Genomic DNA, 23,697 nt, shown 5'->3' on the forward strand with positions numbered 1-23,697 from the left:
TTATCCAGTCTCGACCAAATAATTAGGCAAAAGACATCATGAGCACGATCAACGCAACTTGGGATTCTATGACATGCAATCATCCAAGTGATCAAACCTGACCATCTGATCGATTTAGTCACCTCATACGACAAGAATAGGTTTCTGGGGTCCATTATTCTTACCCAGAATACCAGAAATACTCACGAATTATTCCATCTTTAAAATTTAGAAATGTAGAGTTAATGTTGCGATGCTATATACAAGCACGGACTTGTGTCCATGATACAAGTGATGATATTGTTACCACCTGGGCGTATGGCGGTCATTGTGCAAACATAACACAGGGGACATTAGTATGAAGTAGTCTGTAAAGTACTGAAAGATATTTAAAATAGAGTAAGAATATTGTATTAACACAAATTCATTAATGAGAAAAAAAAAGGATACAATAAACAAATACAGTGCAGGTGGCAAGCTCCTCACAGCGATATCCCGTTCGCGGAGCTCTCTATTACTACCGCGAGTGTAACGAAGGTGTCACGCGCTGGGAAGGAGCTTGTGCAGGCGGCAAGCAAGGGAAATAACTCTAAAGCCTTTGCCTACAGTTATACTACTTCCGGTACATGTGACATGTAAACAAGAGGTGTGTTTGACATGTATATTTTTCATTGTCGACATTTACTTGTGCTGAGGTAAATTGTTAGGGTATGGCTGACAGTGGACTCACAATACTGAACGTGAAACAGTTTATTCTAGAGCCACATGTGTAAGCGCAGCCCTGCATTTTCAACATAATTCACTGTAAAACAATGTTCAATCAGCTGGGTCTACTTATGTTTTTTTTAGAAATAGGGATCAAATTCCGATTTGTTTTATCAACTGTACATGTATGTAGTCATAGAGGCTTTCCAGTAGAACGCGTAATCACTTATTCACATTATCCAGCGTCCGCATTCTGTCATAAAGTCTGAAAATATTGTCTCTCTGACGTCTAATTCAATACAGAGCAATACGCGATTTGGTTTATTTCTATACTACCGTGGTGGTAGATTAACGAAGCAATACCACGGGTATAAATATGGTCTAATTACACCAGTATCAATGAAACATTTAGCCTGAACAGTGCTGCAGGGGTTATATCTACGTCTGTTTTGAAGTTGTCATTAAAAGTGATGTGAACAGGTTTTGCAAATGAAGGAAACATGGTAGGAATATGACGTGTGTCAGTTGGTTTATACTTCCTTGACAATACATATATATGGTTGGAGAAAATATATTATTACACTATGTTTTGACCATGCTCATACTACTCTTATAAAGTTCTATATTTTAAATAGACAACATATATATTTGAACACTATATGTATATATGTAGTGACTGCATGGTCATTTACTATAGGAAGGGGGGGTCACGAAAAATTGTTACATGTAGTTTTATTTTGGGATGGGAGAGGAAGAGGTCAGCCAAATATGATACAGCCTAAGACCAAATCCCCCATGCCTCCTAATAAATTACTAGTCCCTAGGAGCATTAAGTGACCAGAGTATCATATAATCTGGATCAAGAAAAAATGAGTAATGATAAAATTGAAATACTTATTGCATCATCAGGATATTTGATACAATCTCATTCAAATCAAATCTTTTGCATCTGTAAGATACCTCTCTCCATGAAGATCTGAGGATATGGCCATAGAAGATTGTTTTAGGTAAACACTGGGTTAGCTTTGACCTCCCAATCCAAATGAAGGATGCCTGAGTCCTTGAGCCAATCAGGTGTAAGCTTTCTAAACTGATTCAGCTTCATTTCTATACCACCTTGATGCAGAAATTTCAATCCTATCACAAGAAAACCACCACAGAACACAAACATACCCTCAACAATACATGCACCCTTTTGATCACTCGTCCCAGGAATTTAGTACCTCAGTGGTGATTAGCCGATTAGAAAGATGCCATGACATGACCTTTGGACGTATCCTCAGATTAAGGCTGGGACGGGTAACTTGGGTACAAGGGTCGGGTGGGTACTGAGTAGGATTCATGTACCCACAAGACTACCCGGACCCGTGGTTAGTCACGTGATAGTGTTTAATGACAAAATTATCTAGAATTCCATGGTTACTCAACAAGTCTCGAATCTTCACATTTCTTTCTGACTATGCACACATTCCTGTCGACTTACATGTGCTTGAATAAAGATAAAGCTTCAGTCAACTTCAGTGTATGCATGACCAGATTGTTTAATTTATATGTTTACATCTAAATACAATTTTCCAGGGTTACAGTTGACTATTCCCAATCGAACAGTTTGTACCTATCTCTTGAGACCTACAGCGGGTACCCGGTAGGGTCAAGTAATAGGGGGCTAGGTACCTGGTAGTAAATTTGGATTCTTCCCAGCCCAACCCATGATCTTCATGCAGAGAGGAATTGTATCAGTGTAAAAGATCTGATTTTATGGAGATTGCGTTTTATGTAGAAATATTTATCCAGTATAATTACTTGAAAGAAAGTAAGACGAGTTCTATGGATGAACAACTTCTTTATTACAATTGGTGCGTTTCGGTGTAGATCCTAACACCTTTATCAAGCAAGTGATGGATAGGGCTAAACAACATATGTTAGGATCTACACCGAAACGTCGCACCAATTGTAATAAAGAAGTTGTTCATCCATAGAACTCGTCTTACTTTATCACTCCAACTTCTAAATGCCACTCAAAGAAGTTACTTGAAAGAAGTTTTTTTTTAATTCCTTATGCAAAATCCATGGCCATGGCCCTTCATGTTCAGATGTTTTTTGAAAGTTAGTTCATCTGTGTTTTCAGTTTCAATGAGCTGGTGAACCAAGACAGACCTAGGATGGGATAGATTCGAAGATGAATATGCAAGAACAGCGTTTGAGTGGAAGATAAGTCATGTAGTTGAGGAGAAAGACCACTTGGCTGCAGCACCTATACAAGTTGTATCCGGCACAATGCAGCACTCATTGTTTGAGCTGGCCCGGCTGCTGTCACTGAGTCAGGAGACACGCGGCAGCGTCAAGTCCAAGACCTCCATCACACAGTATGCCTGGAAGGAGGAAGGCGAGGTCAACATGCTGGCACTGGCTTGCTCAAATGGTATGTAGAATGTAGAACTGGACCAAGCAGTCTTAGAGCTTGTCTGTGGCCTATGTAAAGTATGGGAGTAACCATTGTCTTAGAGCTTAAGGCATTTTGTGTAATGGGGGCCCAGATTACAATTAAATCAGACTGTCCTGTGTTGGATTGTCCAATGTTTTCAGAGGTAATTTTATACAAATTTCAACAAAGAAATCCCCATCTATGATTAATTTTATGCTTTACGTCTGGTTTATATTTTATATTTTGTTGTCACAGTGGCCATACTGGGACCTGTTTTTATGTCTGGGACCTGTTTTTATGTCTGGGACCTGTTTTTATGTCTGGGACTTGTTTTCATGGCCCTGGGAACATCCGGGTTAGAATAGGATTTTACCAACCCATGCTTACTGTAAAAGGCGACTGTGTTTGTCGTAAGAGGTTACGGACAGGATCGGGGGGTCAGACTCGCTGACTTGCATGTCATCCTACCCCAATTGCGTGGATCGATGCTCATGATATCAATCACTGGTCTAGATTTGATTACCTTCAGATCCATATTATTTGTATATATATGGTTTAAGTATTTGCTGATGATTTCAGATCAGATTGTGTTGCGGTACAGCATTGCTGGAAAACCTCCACTTATTAAACAGTTGTCATGGATACCAAACAAGACGATTGTGGCGATGTGTTTTGACCCAACAGTGACCTGGCTTCTCATCTTGACCCATGAACCAGACATCTACCTGGTGCCAGCCTTCTCCCTCATGGTGAGTATCTGTCAGGGGCGCGGTGGGGTAGCCTAGTGGTTAAAGCCTTTGCCCATCACGTCGAAGACCATGTTCAATTCCCCAAATTGGTACAATGTGTGAAGCCCATTTCTGGTGTCCTCCGCGTTTTTGCTTGAATATTGCTAAAAGCGGTCTAAACCATACTCACTCAGCTGTCAGGAAACAAAAGGACTGTTTAACCTGACATAATCCATGCTCAAAATGAAACATGTTCTGTTGTTTAGGGCATTGTGAAAGTATTATGTGGGATTTTTTCAGGAACCCAAGGCACGAGTAAACCAGCTGTGGAACACAGACGACGTCACACACATCAAACTTCAGCAGCCTAAGGGTAATCAACGCAGTCATTTGTCTCCTATATTCATAATCATATCACACATACAAAGTATTATGCCTTTTTGTGATCTTTTTTGTCTGAACGGAGGAATAGGGACACTACATTAACCGTTCTGAAGCATTGTTTACAAACAATAACCCCCGGGCTTACACAGCTCTGCTCACCTTATTCTGCCAGGGAAGTTTCTGCTCCAGTGACCACACCGCAGGTGTAGCCTTATCACATGACCAGACTTTTCTCTTGTTTGTAAACAAACACACTTATTGTGAAACATAAGATAGCTACACGATAAATCGCAAATAACAATAACGAACAAAGTGTTGTTTATATCACGATAAAACATTGTTCTATCATGACGTCATTTCTGGAGATTCTAACATGAGCTCGCAACTGGATGACGTTATATATTGGAAGACGTTATATATGAGAGGGGAGTGTCTAGTGAGTTGTTCCCCATAGATGTAGCTGGGCAATGCAGATAAACACAATGGATCGAACGATCGCTTCCAAAAGCGGGAGAGATATGATAATCGGTGTTGTGAGAAAAGGTACAGGTAATTGACGTGAGGATATGTTGGAATACCCACCTGTGCATAAAATGGACTTGTCCGACAGTGCAAAGGTCAGATTCGATTGAGGGAGTCATCATTATTAAAATACCGTTAGATATTTATAAAGTTTCTACATTTCATCATCATCATCCTAAAGAGACTGTACACCTTATTAATGTCTCATATGAGAAATAAACAGCTCATAGTCGTTGTTTATCGTACAATAAAACACTGCAGGGAGAATAACCATGAGGCGCTGTGCACGGCCACAAGTTGTTTGTTTCTTAAATAACAACAAGCCTTTCGATACGCTTTACATATTGTTTTGCATAATTATATAGATGTGCTGCGACAACTGTGACAGTGAGATGCATGGCAGTATAGCTTTACACCTCAAAGTGACCTACGGGGCTAAGAATTAGTTTTGACTTGTATAGGATAGTCTAGCTTGATGCACACCTCATCTATGAGTTAAAACTCCACTCTCACAGAGGTTAAACACTTCAGTGTTGGGAGACACTCCCCATGGGTTGGACATCACCACTGACCACTGCCCAAGAACAGGTTACTACTCTCACAGAGGTTAAACACTTCAGTGTAGGGAGACACTCCCCATGGGTTGGACATCACCACTGACCACTGCCCAAGTACAGGTTACTACTCTCACAGAGGTTAAACACTTCAGTGTAGGGAGACACTCCCCATGGGTTGGACATCACCACTGACCACTGCCCAAGTACAGGTTACTACTCTCACAAGACCGTGAATGTTCATTGACGTTATGGATATATACATGAGATAGTGTCACATAAAATTTTGATTTTAGTAATTCATAGAAATGATTAGGAGAGAGAAATACCAGGACCTGCATTATGACAAGTGTTTTTCTTGAGAAATGTCTTGAATACATTGATATATGTGCAGATGATTTCTCTCCCAACATTTGTAGGGTGATGGGTAGCTAAGTGGTTAAAGCGTTTGCTCGTCATGCTGAAGGTCTAGGTTTGATTCCACACATGGGTACAGTGTGTGACGTCTGTTTATGGTGTCCTCCATCATTACACTGTGGGAACCGTACTGTGTCAGTCACACCCTACACTGGACATACAACACATTCTCAAATCATCAGGTCCGGCAGTGACTAACAAAGGGTGGGAAACATATTAAAATCATGATATTTGGAAACTGAAAAGGTCTATTAACACCTGCCACAAACTGTAAATGTTTTATGACCATGTCGACTGTATGATGATGTTGATGATCTATTGGAGTTATGTCTATTGACATTGTAGGCCTGTAGATGATATGTGCCAAATAAGTATTTAGTTTGTCCCTGAATTCCATAGCAATTATTGAATCTAACTAACTCTGTCATTCAGAATATGTGTTACTCCTGATGTCTTAAATAACATGATAAATACAGACACTATATCCCCTACAATATGCTCAGGCAACATGTGCTAAGGTCTTCAGACTTGGCCGTGAAAAACAAAAGGTGTAAAAAGAAATTAAAATCATGACGTTGGACATGGCAAAATATCAATAACATAAATTAGAAAGTGTGTTTTAGAATCCCTGTAGACCTCGCCTAGTTCGTCACTCATCCAGTGTGTTCTACAGGTGATGTGTGTGTGGTGAGCTGGTGGCACACTTTAGACGACCAACAGGTTGCTGTCATTGGAACTAAGGTATGTGTTTCTCCTGTACTAGAGACAGGGTTCTGTTTGACAAAGTGATGTTTGCACTACAATAAACGTTAGTTTAACACAGCCAGTGAGTGAGTGGTTGACCACCGCTTCAAGTGTCTGTCAGGGAAATCAGGGCATGTCAGCTTGATGTGGGAAGACAGCCGAGGATGCTATAGGTCTTAGGTGTTTACCACTTTAGTGAGGTGAGGTGAAATGGGGTTTAATGTCATGTTGAAGATTATTGCGCATATATAGCGATGTGTGTGTGTGGGTGTGCGTGGGTGGGTGGGTGGCTGGCTGCTTGTACTAGTCAAGACTAATGGGTTTCTGGCTGCTTGTAATAGTCTGTACTGATAGCGATTTATAGTGCTAGCCCACTGAGATTCCATGCCGCAGTTTAATATAAATACCCCCCTCAGACACAGTATACTGACTCCAAGAAGACCACTTCTTGTTTTCGCCCTTTAATGCCGAGCGCCAGACAGGGTAACAACAAGTACCATCTTTTAACGTCTTTTGGTATGACGTGGCCGGGGATCAAACCCTGGACCTTTCGCTCTCGAGGCGGATGCTCTACCATTAGACCACGGAGGCCGTCCTCCTAGTAGGTAGTGCTTTCAGATGTGTAGTGGATGGGTTTGTGTGTCATTATGCCCTCCCAAGATGGAGGAATGCTAATGCTATTGACCACTGGGCAGCCATTTCTGCCAGTGTGATGTCGAAGCATGTGCATGAGCTTTTTTATTAATCAGTTGCTTTACAGATGATTTTGCTATACATACATTTTAATTGTGGCATGTTTGTAATCACATTGGTGATTTAGTTTTCACATGGGAACAAAGTCATACCCTGCCAGTTCCAGTGTAGTGAATATGAACACACAATGATATTTACAAAGTGGTCAAATGTAACAAATGTTATATTTGGGATAACACTTTCTGAGTAAAGTACAGATTCTCGTTCTTTTTTATGAATGGTCTACTTGTGGCCCATAATGCTTGGAGCAAACGTTTACGGCTTATGGAGCATGTTTGGCTCAGTCAGGGCAACAATTTGCGTTTTGTTTTCCATAAATGTGAATATCAGGTACAGTGGTAATTAATACTCGTGTTTGAGTTTGTATTTCCACATTCCTTATATTTAGGGTCAGTAGGGCAGTTAGCATATTGATATGTTTTATGTTTAAGGATGTATTATTTCATTTCATGTTCAGGCTGGAGAGATTATTTTTGTGGATTTGTTGAGGAAAAAGACTGTGGCTTCTACCCACGTTGAAACAGCCATCTTGAAACTGGACCTAGTGATGGATGATCAACAGATGACGACATCTCTGCTGGTAACTATGGAGGCTGTCTTTGTAGGATAGCTCACCTGCTTACATTATACACTAGTGCAGTATCCATTGTCTACCTCTGGCCGTATGTTTTGTTTCTACCTGATATGTCATGGAATGTACCTGATTTGTTGTGTGAGCCATCTTATGAAAGCAGGTCCGTTCTGATGACCAATCAGATCAGTCGATACAAGCAAGGTGAATTGGTCACATGAACAGTTTAAAACTGATGTGAGTGAGTGAGTTGGGTTTAACACCGCTTTGAACAGTATTACAGTTATATCGCGGCGTGTCAGCTTAATGTGGGAGGAAAGCCCGAAGTGATGCAGGTCTCAGACATTTACCACTTTGGTGAAACCCACGAGCATGGGTATGGTGCAGACGAATCTAGAAACATAATCGGGGGGAACCGGGATTCAAACCCACAATCATAGGTTTCTGGCATGTCCAAGGGACGCAACTCAGCGTATGAGTGTTGTGTGTATGTCTGTATGGAGCAGGTCCCATGGAGATGGCTGATGAGTGTTGTGTGGATGTCTGTATGGAGCAGGTCCCATGGAGAAGGCTGATGAGTGTTGTGTGGATGTCTGTATGGAGCAGGTCCCATGGAGATGGCTGATGAGTGTTGTGTGGATGTCTGTATGGAGCAGGTCCCATGGAGAAGGCTGATGAGTGTTGTATGTTGATGTCTGTAGGGAGCAGGTCCCATGGAGATGGCTGATGAGTGTTGTGTGGATGTCTGTATGGTGCAGGTCCCATGGAGATGGCTGATGAGTGTTGTGTGGATGTCTGTTTGGGGCAGGTCCCATGGAGAAGGCTGATGAGTTGTATGTTGATGTCTGTAGGGAGCAGGTCCCATGGAGATGGCTAATGAGTGTTGTGTGGATGTCTGTATGGTGCAGGTCCCATGGAGATGGCTGATGAGTGTTGTGTGTGGATGTCTGTATGGAGCAGGTCCCATGGAGAAGGCTGATGAGTGTTGTATGTTGATGTCTGTAGGGAGCAGGTCCCATGGAGATGGCTGATGAGTGTTGTGTGGATGTCTGTATGGTGCAGGTCCCATGGAGATGGCTGATGAGTGTTGTGTGTGGATGTCTGTATTGAGCAGGTCCCATGGAGATGGCTGATGAGTGTTGTGTGTGGATGTCTGTATGGAGCAGGTCCCATGGAGATGGCTGATGAGTGTTGTGTGTGGATGTCTGTATGGAGCAGGTCCCATGGAGATGGCTGATGAGTGTTGTGTGGATGTCTGTATGGGGCAGGTCCCATGGAGATGGCTGATGAGTGTTGTGTGGATGTCTGTATGGAGCAGGTCCCATGGAGATGGCTGATGAGTGTTGTGTGGATGTCTGCATGGAGCAGGTCCCATGGAGATGGCTGATGAGTGTTGTGTGTGGATGTCTGTATGGAGCAGGTCCCATGGAGATGGCTGATGAGTGTTGTGTGTGGATGTCTGTATGGAGCAGGTCCCATGGAGATGGCTGATGAGTGTTGTGTCTTCCAGATCACGGCGAATGGGAACAACCAGTGGAACCTGCTTCTGGAGAGTCGCTCCATCGACAGGATGTTTGCCGATCTGAGTTTTGACGGGACTGAGACATCCCCAGACCCTGTCAACAACATACTGGTACAGACAGGTCGGTACTGTCAGTGACTCAACTGAACTCAAGTTTATTCTAAAAAACCCAGTGTGGTACAAGAGAAAAGTTATAAATTTCAGCAAAATAATTAAATATCAAGCAAGATGGCAGCAATATTTCATGAATACAAGCATATACAAATAGAATACTGGTAATGCACATTTGTATATCACACACATGTCGTTGAATGATCCTTCAAACATGACAGTGAGTGAGTTGGGTTTAACGCCACTTTTAACAATATTCCAGTTTTATCACGGCATGCCAGCTTAATGTGGGAGGAAAGCCCGAAGTGATGCAGGTCTCAGACGTTTACCACTTTGGTGAAACCCACGAGCACGGGGTTTGCTGACAAACCTAGAAACATAATCAGGGCGAACTGTGATTTGAACCCACAATCATAGGTTTCTGGCGTGCCCATGGGACACAACTCTGCACAGCGAATCGCGGCGCCTTGAAGACTGGGCCACCTGTGCCCCCTCACACATGATAATGCACCCACATGATCATTTACAATGTATAACAATATATCATAAGAAAAATAAATATAGTGTACATGGGAACACGTGTACAGCAGTTCATATACTATAAAGGTTTGCAAGGGTATAAATAAATTAGTTATTTATTTCATATTTGGAAATTTTGTGAGCTTCTATAATATCTGTGACGTTTAGTGATGTTGGAATAATGTGTGTATTTATCAGCTATGAGAGAGGTTCTATAGTCATTAAATGTTTCACATCTAAATATTGTGTTATTCACAACATATGGAGATTATTACAAGCACAATAGCTTTAAATATACGAGATGTGAGATCTACACTTGATGTGCAAACAACTGAATGATTTGCATTTTTATTCCTTTCTCAATGATGGCAATCATGCACGTGCACCTAAATGCAGGATTAAATGTGATGTCACTGTGCACACTGTGGAGCATTGATGATTCAGCATTACACCACTGACAGCTAATTTGCATATCACGTGACCAGACTTTTCTCTTGTTTGTAAACGTGCGCTTATTCTGAAATCAGAGCAGCTGGTCTGAAGAAAGCCTTTTAGGGCATTTAATAGATTGCTTTACATGATTATATAGATACTGTAAGTTTGGAAGGAGGAAAGTACTGCGAAAACTGAGGGAAACACACTCTATGTTATAACCTCATGTTATACATCCACGTTATAACTTCTTGTTATACATCCATGTTATAACCTCATGTTATACATCCATGTTATAACCTCATGTTATACATCCATGTTATAACTGCTTGTTATACATCCATGTTATAACATCATGTTATACATCCATGTTATAACATCATGTTATACATCCATGTTATAACCTCTTGTTATACATCCATGTTATAACCTCTTGTTATACATCCATGTTATAACTTATTGTTATACATCCATGTTATAACCTCTTGTTATACATCCATGTTATAACCTCATGTTATATGTCCATGTTATAACTTATTGTTATGCATCCATGTTATAACCCCATGTTATACATCCCATGTTATAACCTCATGTTATTCATCCCTTGTTATAACCCCATATTATGCTCCCATGTTATAACATCATGCTATGCATCCATGTTATGACCTCATTTTATACATCCCATGTTATAACCTCATGTTATACATCTATGTTATATCCTCATTTTATACATTTCAGATGAGAACAGAGAAAAGTTTCTTCCCCTACGCTACGAGCAATTCCAGCGCTCCGTCATTCTCTGTCCGCAGAATGCCCGAGGCCGGCACTTCATCACAGCTCATGAAGACAAGACATCCACATTCCAGGTAGACCGAGATCTTACAGAATGTACACGTAGCTCACCTGGTCGTCAGATCTAGGAGATCATAACATCCTGCACATCAGGCCAGTCGGCCATGTTGGGAGGAAGCCATTTTGATAAATTGTTTTGATTCCCAAATAGTCCTGATGTGCCTAAATTGACATGACAACACCTTCTCCATCCCTGGCGTATGATACAGGGACTGCTTCTAAAGGCAGCTCCAGGTTAGAGATGTAGACTAAATCTGCCCTCAGTTATTCTTATACGTAGACCCTCACAGATTATAGAGTCAATACAGCAAATGCAGCGCTTACCATTGGTGTTACCATGGTTACATTTGCTGTAATGATTTGCAGATTATCTAGGAAGTATTGGGTGTCTTCAAACCTGTGTTGACGTACACATGCTGAAGTTAATAACAATGCCACTGAAAATATTTTGTACAGTAAGTCTCTTACTTGTGGCATTTCTGGTTGTGAAATTAACTAAGACTATAATTGTCCTTGAATATATTTTCAATATGCAGAACTACAATCAAATAATAACCTTAGGGTCAGTAAGACTTTTAGTGTTGGTTGGTGTGAAACAAGAAAAAATATGTTCCTGTCTGTTGCATGAATGCCACTTGTGGTATATGGTACCGGTCACATATTGGGAGTTATCTCCCTTGGATACAAATGCTGCACGTTGGTCAGCCATTAAAGTTATTTGTCTGAAAGACACACGTCTATGTCTTGTGGATATACTACGTTGCATAGAGTACGTAACATTGTCCACAATTGTTTTTCTTCTGTTTTTCACCTTTGGTTGATGTCTCTGGTATTCTCCTGGCATACTAAAGTACTGTGACTGTTAATGGATGTCGAGTGACCTGAAATCTTATCCTAACCTGAATATCATCTTATGAAAGGAAAAAAATATTTTGAACGCAAATAAGTGTTGATTTCACGTTGATGCAAACATGAGTTCTGTCATGACAGTGTGAGTCTGACAGGAAATAATAGATGTATGAGTTCAATGCATGTTCTTGTCAGCACCATACCCTGACTTGTGGGGTTCACAAAAGTGGTAAACGTCTAGATCATCACTTGGAGCATTCCTCCCACATCAAGTTAGGTGCAAGGGCGGCCCAGTCGTCTAAGGTGCTGCAATTCGCTGTGCAGAGTTGCGTCCCTTGGGCACGCCAGAAACCTATGATTAGAATTCCGGTTTGCCCCGATTATGCTTCTAGGTTTGTCAGCACCATACCCGTGCTCGTGGGTTTCACCGAATTGGTAAATGTCTTTGACCTGCATCTTTTCGAGCTTTCCTCCGACTATAAGTTGAAATGCTCTGATATAACTGTAATACACTCTTACTGTCACTCAGACCGCCCCTGTGGTCTAGTGGTAGAGCGTCTGCTCACTCTGAACTCTGAACTCTGAACTCTGAACTCACACTCACTCACTTGCTCTGCCCAGGTCTATGACAGCCATGTAGAGCACTCACCCCTATTTGTGTACAAGCTGCCTATCGGAGCCTACAATGTCATCCTCACGGATCGCCTCATCTTCACCACATCACGGGTGAGCGGCAGGCGGCTGCTGATCATATCTAACCAACGGGCCGAAACTTCTCTGGAGGACCACCAGGTGAGTTACCTCCCTTGCTTGTGTTGGAAATATACACTTCAAGATGTCTGTAACAAAAATAAATATATATATTTCATCACTTTAATTAAATTTTAAGCTTGTTTGATTATTCTACACGATTATTATATTTTATAGATATGATGATAGTAATGTGTTATTTGACATATGTAAATAAGAAATGATATGGACATATTTGATAACATTCAGATGTATATTGCTAATTGCAGATGGGTATTGTGAAGGTAAAACATTGGTGGAATGTGATATTGGTTGTTAGCTCCCTTTGACAAATACAGGAAGTATCTAGTTTGCCAGGCTGATACTCAAATTAATTATAGTAATCATACCCTTGAAGTATGTCGATAGTGCACCCTTTTGGGTGTAGATGTCATATCACTCACAAACAGCAGGATGTGTACAAATCCACAGTAAAATTGCATGGCTTTATTCTTTTGCATTCAGAACTCCCTGATTATATATATTTTTGATAGAAAAAATATGTGATGGTCTTTATACGTCACTCACTCGTTCCTAAACCTTAAAAGTCAAGACGCTAATTGGCTGATTAGACATTTATCCTGAAGCAAAAGACTTGCATAGTGATCCCTGGCAGTTCTGTATTTGTCATTTTTGTTGTAAGAAAGTTGTTTTCTCGTGTTGGGATTCTGTGTGTAAAGGGATTACAAAGATGGAATTTGTGATGAACAGTTGATAATAAGTAAGAATGACTTGTTTCAGATGTGGACACGGCTGGGAAAACAGGTGGGGGGCATGGGTGGGGGCAAGGGTTGGGGGGCAAGGGCAAGGCCCAGTCATGTAGCAAATGATGTAAGGCACCACAATTTGCTGCCGTAAAAGGCGACTTTGCTTGTCGTAAAAGGCGACTAACGGGATCGGGTGGTCAGGCTCGCTGACTTGGTTGATGTATATCATCGATCCCAATTACGTCGATCGATGCTCATGATATCAATCACTGGACTTGATTATTTACAGACCGCCATCATAAAGCTGGTATACTGCTGAGTGTGGTGTTAAACAACAAACCAACCAACCAACTGTGCAGAGTTGCATTCCTTACACTTCCAAGAAACCTCTTTCTTGTTGGTTCAAATCCCTGTTTGCCCCGATTATGGTTCTAGGTTTGTCAGCACCATATCCATGCTAGTGGGTTTCACAAAAGTGGTAAACGTCTGAGACCTGCATCACTCTAGGCATTCCTCTTACATCAAGATTACATGTCATAACATAACTGAAATATTTTTTCGAAACCAACATCAAAACCGCAGTAACTCACTTCATTGGGGCAAATGACAAACTCTGCTGTGCCTGTGATTATGTGTCCAATCAAAATCACGTACCGAAAACAACGTCTGGTTCGGAAACTGCTGTGCAGCCGATTGCAGTAATTGCATGCATGTGCACTGTCAACTCGTTGTCAACAGATATTTTCCAAATCTTTTCATGTTTTTAATCAAGGTGCTCACATGATTTGATGCTCCTCGCAAAATAAGATCTGTTTTATCACAGTAGAGAATTTTATTATCAGTAACTGGGCAACACCATTTTGTTTGAAGCAAATGCAAGTGATATGAGAGGTTGAATCTGATTGGTCAGTTGGAGGGACATAGAAGGGACATAACTCGTAATAGCCACTGGTGATGCCACCATAGAGCCCAAAAATTTCAGCCTAGTTCGGCAAGGGTGAAAACTTGACTTTTAACAGTTAGTTAAGTCCCTTGCCTGTTATATGACAGGAATTACACTTAAAGGGAATGTGATCATGCTGTGAATTTTTCCCGGTTACATGATTTATTTTTCCTATTCTTCGTAATAAGTAGCAGTAGCAGATTTTGAGATTTGTTTGCATGTTTGTCTGCAATCATTGTGAGAAATAGCCTGTATTTCCTCATGTAGCGGTACTTCTTGTATGTAGTCTGTCACCAGCTCTGTGGTTTGTTGTTGAAATTGTTGTAAAATGTTTTTGAGACATTGAGTATTATCTCACAAATTATCATTCACACTGAGTATATTTTTTGTTTGTATTCAATATATTTTTATTGCCTTGGGACAGGTCTATTTGGTATTTTTGCACCTTTTAATAGACATTTTAAAATAAATCTGCTGAAAATGCTGGATCCAGTGACTTCTAATTTGTATCTATTTGTCTGCTGCCCCAAATGTGTAGCATGTCGCATGAACTCTCAACAGTGATAGGGGCACAGGTGGCACAGTCGTCTAAGGCGATGTGATTCGCTGTGCAGAGTTGCGTCCCTGGGGCACGACAGAAACCTATGATTGTGGGTTCGCCCCGATTATGTTTCTAGGTTTGTCAGCACCATACCCGTGCTCGTGGGTTTCACCGAAGGGTAAACATCTGAGACCTGCATCACTTCGGGCTTTCCTCCCACATTAAGCTGACATGCCGTGATATAACTGGAATACTGTTAAAAGCAGCATTAAACACAACTCACTCACTCACTAGTAAAGTTCTGAAAGGACTGGTAACATTTCCCTTCAGACTTGCATTTGTAGCATTAACATGTTCAGAAGATGGCAACTCTGTAGCAGATCATATTTTTGGATGGTTAAAATGTGATTTGTTTGTCACCTTGGTGATAAAAGCGGCGTTAAACCAACTCACTCACTCACTCACTCAACAGTGATATACGTGTATAACTAACAGTAAGGGAGACGTAAGCGCCTTGTCTAGGCATTATTCACGAAAGAGTTCATGTATGTGTGATACCTGAAGATAAAATCTGTTAGGAAGTACAGTTTAATGCAAGTTGAAAAGGATGCATTGGGTAATTACACCAAATGTTGCCGTACTATTGGGCTTTTGCAATTTTTGTGTGTGTATTTGTTCGCAAGCAACTCAAAATCTATTGGGTAATGGTGATTTATTTCATGTATTTTACGCAAATACACAGCTTGCCTGGGCCTACTTGCACAAAGCGATCTTAGCGCTAAGATGACCGTAACTCCCATACTTTAACATAGGCTTACAATAGTCTTAGCGCTAAGATTGCTTTGTGCAAGTGGGCCCTGGAGCTTTGTAGTTTTTATATTGTATACAGGGCGGTCGGGTAGCCTAGTGGTTAAAGCGTTCGCTCGTCACGCCAAAGCCCCGGGTTCGATTCCCGACATGGGTACAATGTGTGAAGCCCATTTCTGGGGTCCCCCGCCTTGATATTGCTGGAATATTGCTAAAAGCGGCGTAAAACCATACTCACTCACTATATTGTATACCTCAGGTATATGTCGAATATGAACGTCCTCAATTACTGCAGTTGAATTCATTACGTTTACTGCTTTGCTTTTCTTAATTGTTCACATTTCAAACTGCTGTTTCTGTGAAATTATAAATTGGGGATAATATGCAACATATAATATATTTTTACCTGCACTAACTAGCATGTCTCTGAGTATCATTTTCAGTAGAGTTTAGTGTTGTCACATGGGCTATGTCACTATGGAAAGCAAGCAGTTACAGTCATTCAAATGTTAACCACATACAGTGAAGCCTTGGCCCCGCTCCACAAAACAATCTTAGCGCGATGACTGTTTTAAGCGTATGTTATGGTATGGGAGTAACCAGCTGGTAAATGGGGATGTAGACTTTGTATACTTACTGAGATGTCACAATGATATACTCTTTGATGATCTTGACAGTCGCCAATTTGTCCTTTCGTTCATGGTCACTGAACTGAGCGGAAAATCCAGTGTTTTGGAATATTTTTTATGATGTATCATTATACTTCGAAATGGTTCACAGGAACTTATATTCGTGTTCTTTTTTACAGCTTAGAAAAACAAAATCAGTGGATCCATTAAATATTTAAACGAATTGGTCTGGTTTTATCACAGTTTTATGAATGTTGACAGAATATTAATCTCAGGGTCACGGTCAGAGTTAGGGTCAAGGTCACAGTCAGAGTTAGGGTCAGGTTCAGGGTCAGGTTGGTCGTGATAGTATCACAACATTATGGCTCTCTCTATTGTTAAGTATACATAAACTACTCAAAAGAAGTTTAGGACCACCCAATTATTTATTTACTGCTACAGTAAACTACGGTTATAACGAACACGCTTATAACGAACTGACGGATAAAACGAACTTACTTTTTTGTCCCGACTATTTGCTGTAGTTATGCTGTATATATGCATATAACAAACCACGGCTACAGAACTAAAATTAGTGGTCCCTTTGAGTTTGTTATAACCGTAGTTTACTGTATATTAGAAATAAAAGAATCGGGTGTCCTTAACGTCTTGAGTAGTATGTTTTTATTTGGCTGATGAATAACTAGCATGATAGTATACATAGGAAACACCTAATATTTAAGCCAACATAACTCTAATAGATAATTTGAATACCTGAAGCGGAGACAAAATGGGGATATTTTTTTTATGAGGCCACCAAATATCCTACATATTTTATTGGTATCTTATTTCACCCATGAAGATCCGGGTTGGAATAGGTCGCCAACAACCAATGCTTTTCGTAAGAGGTGGCTATGCTTGTCTAAGAGGGGACTAACAAGATCAGGGGGTCAGACTTGGTGACTTGGTTGATCCGTGTCATCGTATCCGAATTGCATTGATCGATGCTCATGATATCAGTCACTGAATTGTCTGGTCCAGATGTGATTGTTTCCAGACCTCCATCATATAGCTTGAATACTGCTTATACTGTGTTAATAGTAAAACTATTGCAGATGTTGTTAGCACTAACAGGGACAAGTATTACTGTAATATTTTGAACTTTTGTAGGATTTCAATAAAGAATCCATAGTTCAGCAATTTGACCTGCCACAAGACGAGACCTTGCTAGGGGTTCAGAAGAAGTGTTTCCCGTTTTATTGGCACGAGAAACGCGAGGAGGAAAGACTTCGATCAGTGCAAGAAGGGGAATACATGGAACAGCCAACAAGTATTCCCACAAACATTCAAGCTATTCCAGTCACCTCCCACACCGTTTTAGATGGATGCATTGTCATAACAAACCGAGCAATTTATGAATGTCGACCCAGGTTAGTGTTGGCAGCACTCCCATGTGTCTGTTGTAGCCTGTGTATCAGCAGTATAAAGCCGGTTAAACTTTAGTGTAACATCAGTGTAACATCATTGTAACATCAGTGTAACAAGAATAAAGTAAAGCCAGTTTAAGAATGGTGCATGGTGTTAAACCATTGTAAAGCCAGTTTAACTTAGGTGTAACATCACTGTAACATCAGTGTTACATCAGTGTAACAAGAATAATGTAAAACCAGTGTAAGAATGGTACATGGTGTTAAACCATTGCAAAGCCAGTTTAACTTAGGTGTAACATCAGTGTTACATCAGTGTAACATCAGTGTAACATCAGTGTAACTTCAGTGTAACATTCACTAATGTAAAGCCAGAGTCACCTATGTTTAGCACCAGTGGAGACAAATACTACATATCAATACAATGTTCCCTTGTCAGGATCTCTCCCGAGCGTCTGTTCCTCGGCCTGGCAATACAGCACACGGACGCTGCGTATGCTGAGAGCCTCGGAATCAGCATTGGCCTTGACCTTACAGCTCTGTTTGAGGTGGCAGCAGATTACCTCCTCAGAGCAGGAGAGTTCTCCAGATCTGTTCGTCTTTACCAACTCTCCAAGGTCTTTATGCTCATTGAAAACTGGATAGTATCACCATGTTTCCTTGACATTTGCATGCTGTCAACAAATTTAGAGATTTCATTAGGCCAATTTAAATTAATTATTTTTTCACCCCTGTGGCACGTCACACACCCCAACTCACATCATTTTGTTGTCACCATTGACCTACGGACGGAGAGAATTGCTGTGTGTGTTCCCTTCCCATGTGAGATATTGTTGACAATAACAATAAAACTTCATGGTTATACAACAACTTGCTAATGTTCGCATTCCTTCTTTTATATGTTTGAATAAAGATAAAGCTTCAGTCATGTTCAGTGGAGGCTATACATGATCAGATCGTTTTATAAAAGTGTTTAGGGTCGGTCGGGTAGCCTAGTGGTTAAAGCGCTCACTCGTTAGCCGAAGACCCGGGTTCGATTCCCGACATGGGTACAGTGTGTGAAGCCCATTTCTGGTGTCCCCTGCCATGATATTGCTGGAATACTGCTAAAAGTGGCTTAAGACCATACTCACTCACTATAACTGTGTTGAAATAGGATTTGCCAGGGCTCCGATAAAACAATACCCAATTGCACATTTTACCCGACTCTTGACTCTCTGGAGACCAACAGCAGTGGACTCGTTCAGCCCTAATATCTCTCTTTTAACAGTGTTCTCACGTGAAGCGAGTCGGGAACCTAGCCCGCCATGGTCGTCTACAGGAAGTGACATCAGTGCTGCGTCAAGTCCTGAACAACCACCAGGTGGAGCTGAGCATGATGGAGAGGAAGCAGCTGGCAGACATGGCGCTCCACTGCTGTGTGTACTTCCTGTCCCACGATGCTGACCGATCTTCAGGGATGGACGAGACATTCAAGGAGTTCCTGTTTGGGAGCTTCTCTTTTGACGAGATGAAAGCTCTCCACCTTCTGTCAGACTTCTCTCTGCATGAACTACTGCTGGAGTTTGCCAAGGTGAAGGTCAAAATTACAGACAGTGATATCTGAATGATATGACTATTGTAAACTGTTATATGTACTTTTCCGCCAACATGCCCACGATTGCTCTTATAGAACCTTCCAAAATAAGTTGTTTTTCCATTTACCATACAGACCTTTCTCAAGAAACTAAACCTTTGTTCTTGTTATTCTCAAGTTGCATCACACATTTTCTGTATTTTATGCCTCGGGCATAAATGTGTTGCTCTTCACTATAGTTAAACCATTCTCTTCAATATGATAACACCCGTGATGATCTAGGTTAGAATAGGTCTTCAGCAACCCACGCTGGCCGTAAAAGGTGACTATGCTTGTCATAAGAAGCGACTAATGGGATCGGATGGTCAGGCTCGTTGACTTGGTTGATGCATTTCATCGTATCCCAATAACGTAATTCGATGCTCATGATGTCAATCACTGGATTGTCTGGTCCAGACTCGATTATTTACAGACCACCGTCATGTAGCTGGAATATTGCCGAGTGTGGCATTAAACAAACAAACAAATCAATATGATAACAAATAACGGGCATTTGAACATGTTGAAGCAAGATTACAAACTGCAAGTAGCCTTTTCACAGATAAAGAAATTATGACATTAATAATTATATTCTACCTGCCCTATTTTGGGAGGGCTGATTTATTATGGACATATTATTTTCTCTTAAATTATGCTCAACCGTGTGTCCTCCATGATGGACAAATCCGAAATATCAGACGGATTATCTCTGTTGATCCTGCATATGTTTTTGATTTTGATGTTACGTAGAGTTAGGATTTCTTTTGTCATTGTTGATTGTGGTCAATATGCCTGTTCATGTAAAATTCATACATGTCATAGAACTATCCCCATGTTGCAGGCACGTGGTCTGGTGGTGGAGGCGCTGGAGCTACTGTCGTCGCGGAGTCAGTTCAACGTCCCCACCCACCTCCTCTCCGATCTCGTTACCCGGGGATTCAGTGCTCATCTACTGCAGGCTGGACAAGGTGATGACGCCATCTTCAGTAGTGTACGGTGCAGGTTCTGTTAATAGAATATGGGCCAGAATCAACCTCATTACTATTAGATCTTTTACTATGATACAATACCTCTCTGCATTAAGATTTGAAGACATCTCAACAATGAGATTTGCCCAGAATTGAACATTTTAAGATCTGTCTGTATTTATTACTTGCCCATGAAGAGATCACCTGTTTAATAAACATACAGCTGTATTGAACATTGTGTCATTCCAAAGCGCGTGCTTATGTACTGGGGGAACAAGTTTCACTAACAAATATTGAAAACTCCCAACATCCCAGGCTTTTTCAAAGACATTGTGTGTGGAGATGATGAGATGATAGATCAATGATAGGCACACTCGATGACCCCAGCAACCCTGTTGCTAGGCTGATGTCACATTGCATTGTTTCACCGGTGGATCTTGCAACAAAACTTTGTGATGCAGGGTCCCGTTCCACAAGGTGATTGTAGCGCAACAACAGTTGTAAGTCTATTTTAAAATATGCGAGACACAATAACCTTAGTGCTGCAATAGCTTTGTGGAATGGCCCCTTGAATTCTAAAGGAAGTCTGTTGTATGGTATTAAATCAATACGTGTATACTTTTAACATATTTGTAGTATCGTTCTGTTAAACTCAATTGGATTATGATGTGGATCATGTAGATGTCTGCCTATTCACAGACAACAAATATTTAGAAAAACTTATAAACGACAAGTAATAAATAAAATACTAACCTTGGGAGCTGATGTCATCGCATGTTTGTCCATCTTCTATCGTCACTCATCCATATTTAACATCTTCTTCTCAGAAACCACAGGACCAATGAAGCTGAAAGCTCACATACCTCTCCCTATCAATGACACCCCATTCAATGGTTCAATGGTCATATTGAAAGCCTATTTTGGGCCATTTATTCAAAATGTAATGAAATTTTGTACATGTGTAGTTAGTAAGAGGACAAAATACATATGTTGTAGTCTGTTTTCAGTCGTACAAATGGGTATCTCATACCTCTAGTCGCACGTTAAAAGGAAGCCAGAAGCTGGAATGTAAACAATAAACTTGTTTCCGTCCGGTTGCGCACGCACCTCTCTATGACATGCCACAAATCTCTCAGCGCGCCTCTGAGCTGGTCGCTCGAGAAGGACTTTCGCGATAGACTGCTAGTTTGTATTCTACTAGTACTTATCGTGTGTCTACAGTTGTTGTTCTAATACAGTAATAATAATATGTCTTACCTGTAGACTCCTGGAATGTAATCCTTGGTAATCCATTGTTTGTGTTCAACACGTGTTTCACTGTTTGACTTGATTATACACGTGGCAACATGTCGGGCTTTTCTGTCTCGTGTCAAAGTATACTGTCTAAAGTAGATCCTCACAAGTATTGTCCTTCCTGCATAATTAAGGACGGATTTTCAACGTGTTCGTGGGATAAACTTTGTAAAGCATGTGATCACTTTAATAAACTTTAATTGGTATCTTTGTGCGTTGGCGAAGCGGGCTACTGACCAGCGCTACAAGCAGAGTAGGTCATGGGGTGGATCCCTGGACTCTGCAGCCTCTACATCTGGCCCTGGGGGTGGCGCGTCGGCCACACCCAAGGAATCAGTTAATAACGACCCGCCCCAGTCAACTTATGTTTTCGACAAGACGTAACCGTTCGCCTGCTGATGATATTACCCGCACGACTGATCTTCGTCAATCGGTTGATCGAGAGCATCACTCAGCCACCCCCGTTACGACGGGACTGGCTCGTGACGAGGACCATGAGAGGACTACGGTCCCCAGTTGGTCCGTCTCTCGTCCTACCAACGACGATAGGTTGACAGTGAACATGGATCCCACTCTACAAGTCGTTCCCGCCCCGGGACGACAGGTCGAGTGCCTCGTCGAGAGACAGTAAACGACACCAGGACGTTCGTCGCCTTCGAGGTCGTCGGGAGTTGATTCGGACGATAACTACGATGGGGATCGTAGTACTTCTACAGTTAGAGATCGTAGCCCTCGTTCCCACGGGGACGTGCGAAGGGAGTTTTTAGGAGATCACTGTCGTAGAGATAATGGTCGATCGTCACCCTCGTCTCACTTTCATATCGACCCGGCTTTGATAGCCCAGATCACGACGGCGGTACTCGCCTCGACGGCGTCGACCAAGAAGGATTGGACTACGTCGGAGGTCCATGGACCATTGACCAGTACACCAGTACCTTCATCTACATCTACACAATCGACGTCGACGATGGATTGTGACGACAGCCTGGCTATGGCTTGTTATCAAAAGATGATGACAAACCGACTTGTGCTGGCTTTAAGGTTCGAGATACGCCGCAGTCTCTTCAGTCTTTTCCTCCCGATGTCTTCAGAGCCATGGCTCACGATATGGACCAGAACCTGCCTCTGCTCTGCCGGGGCAGAGTTTCAGCAAACCACATGTTTGATCGCGTTACCCGATCTATGGCATGCATTTTCGTCACCCATGAGTAGGGACTTGGATTAGGGGCTACTCTTCAAGAAACCAGCGCCCTCCAAGATTCTTGTAGTAGACAGGCATTGGGGATCCATGGACACTGCTGTTCGTCACCAGCTACAACCGCTTGCTATGCTGTCGACAGCGAGCCAGCAGGGGAGGTAGTGAGGTCCCTCCCCCCCCCCCCCGTCACCGTTGTCGGAGTCTACTACCTTTAAACGAGCTACCGGTAGGGGGAAGACTTCATCACACGAATCATGAAGACGGTCGTAGAATGGCTCCATCGGCAGGCGATCAGGTTCACCTTCTATCTGGACAAGCCGTCTCCTACGGGCGACAGGCTCACTAAAATACCGGAATTGCAGAAAATTCTACATGCCTTCATGGTTGAAGATGAGTCACATTAATTCCGACTGCCGGCCTGGGACCTCGATATCGTTCTGCGCTACATGTCTAGTTAGACTTACGAGCCTCTCGATCAGGTCGCCTTTGACATTGTCTCAGACAAGAAGTACTGCTCGTATTTTTTAGTTACCTTGTATACTGCGAGTTGCTCTGTAACTAAATTATGCCCCGACCACACCTCGATCGCAATTCAACTGACGTGTGCAGTTGTCTTGTCGCATCGATAATTAGTTGTGTGTCGAAGAGCATTAACCATGCTATTTTTCGTTACCTTGGATACGACGAGTCGTTCTGTAAGTACATTATAAGCCGAACACGCTTCGATCGCAATT

The 23,697-nt window shown here is 41.7% G+C and overlaps 1 protein-coding gene across 4 annotated transcripts in view; it reads left to right on the top strand.

Annotated features, from left to right (window-relative positions):
* The first annotated feature begins 592 nt into the window (after window positions 1–592).
* LOC124116079 overlaps window positions 593–23,697 on the top strand; it is a 56,319-nt gene continuing 33,214 nt past the window's right edge. For 2 of the 4 annotated variants that reach the window (XM_048401679.1, XM_048401682.1), the window contains exons 1-13: window positions 677–748; window positions 2,813–3,106; window positions 3,689–3,858; window positions 4,138–4,210; window positions 6,388–6,455; window positions 7,669–7,791; window positions 9,293–9,425; window positions 11,105–11,232; window positions 12,689–12,859; window positions 17,633–17,892; window positions 18,329–18,506; window positions 19,160–19,462; window positions 20,346–20,472. In XM_048401679.1, the coding sequence (XP_048257636.1) occupies window positions 2,962–3,106; window positions 3,689–3,858; window positions 4,138–4,210; window positions 6,388–6,455; window positions 7,669–7,791; window positions 9,293–9,425; window positions 11,105–11,232; window positions 12,689–12,859; window positions 17,633–17,892; window positions 18,329–18,506; window positions 19,160–19,462; window positions 20,346–20,472 (1,879 nt within the window). In that variant the 5' untranslated portion in view covers window positions 677–748; window positions 2,813–2,961. The other 2 variants (XM_048401681.1, XM_048401680.1) reach the window with 2 other exon arrangements.

This window comes from Haliotis rufescens, unplaced genomic scaffold (genome assembly GCF_023055435.1).
Source record: "Haliotis rufescens isolate VD_foot unplaced genomic scaffold, xgHalRufe1.0.p SCAF_23, whole genome shotgun sequence".
NCBI classification, from domain to species: Eukaryota; Metazoa; Mollusca; class Gastropoda; order Lepetellida; family Haliotidae; genus Haliotis; species Haliotis rufescens.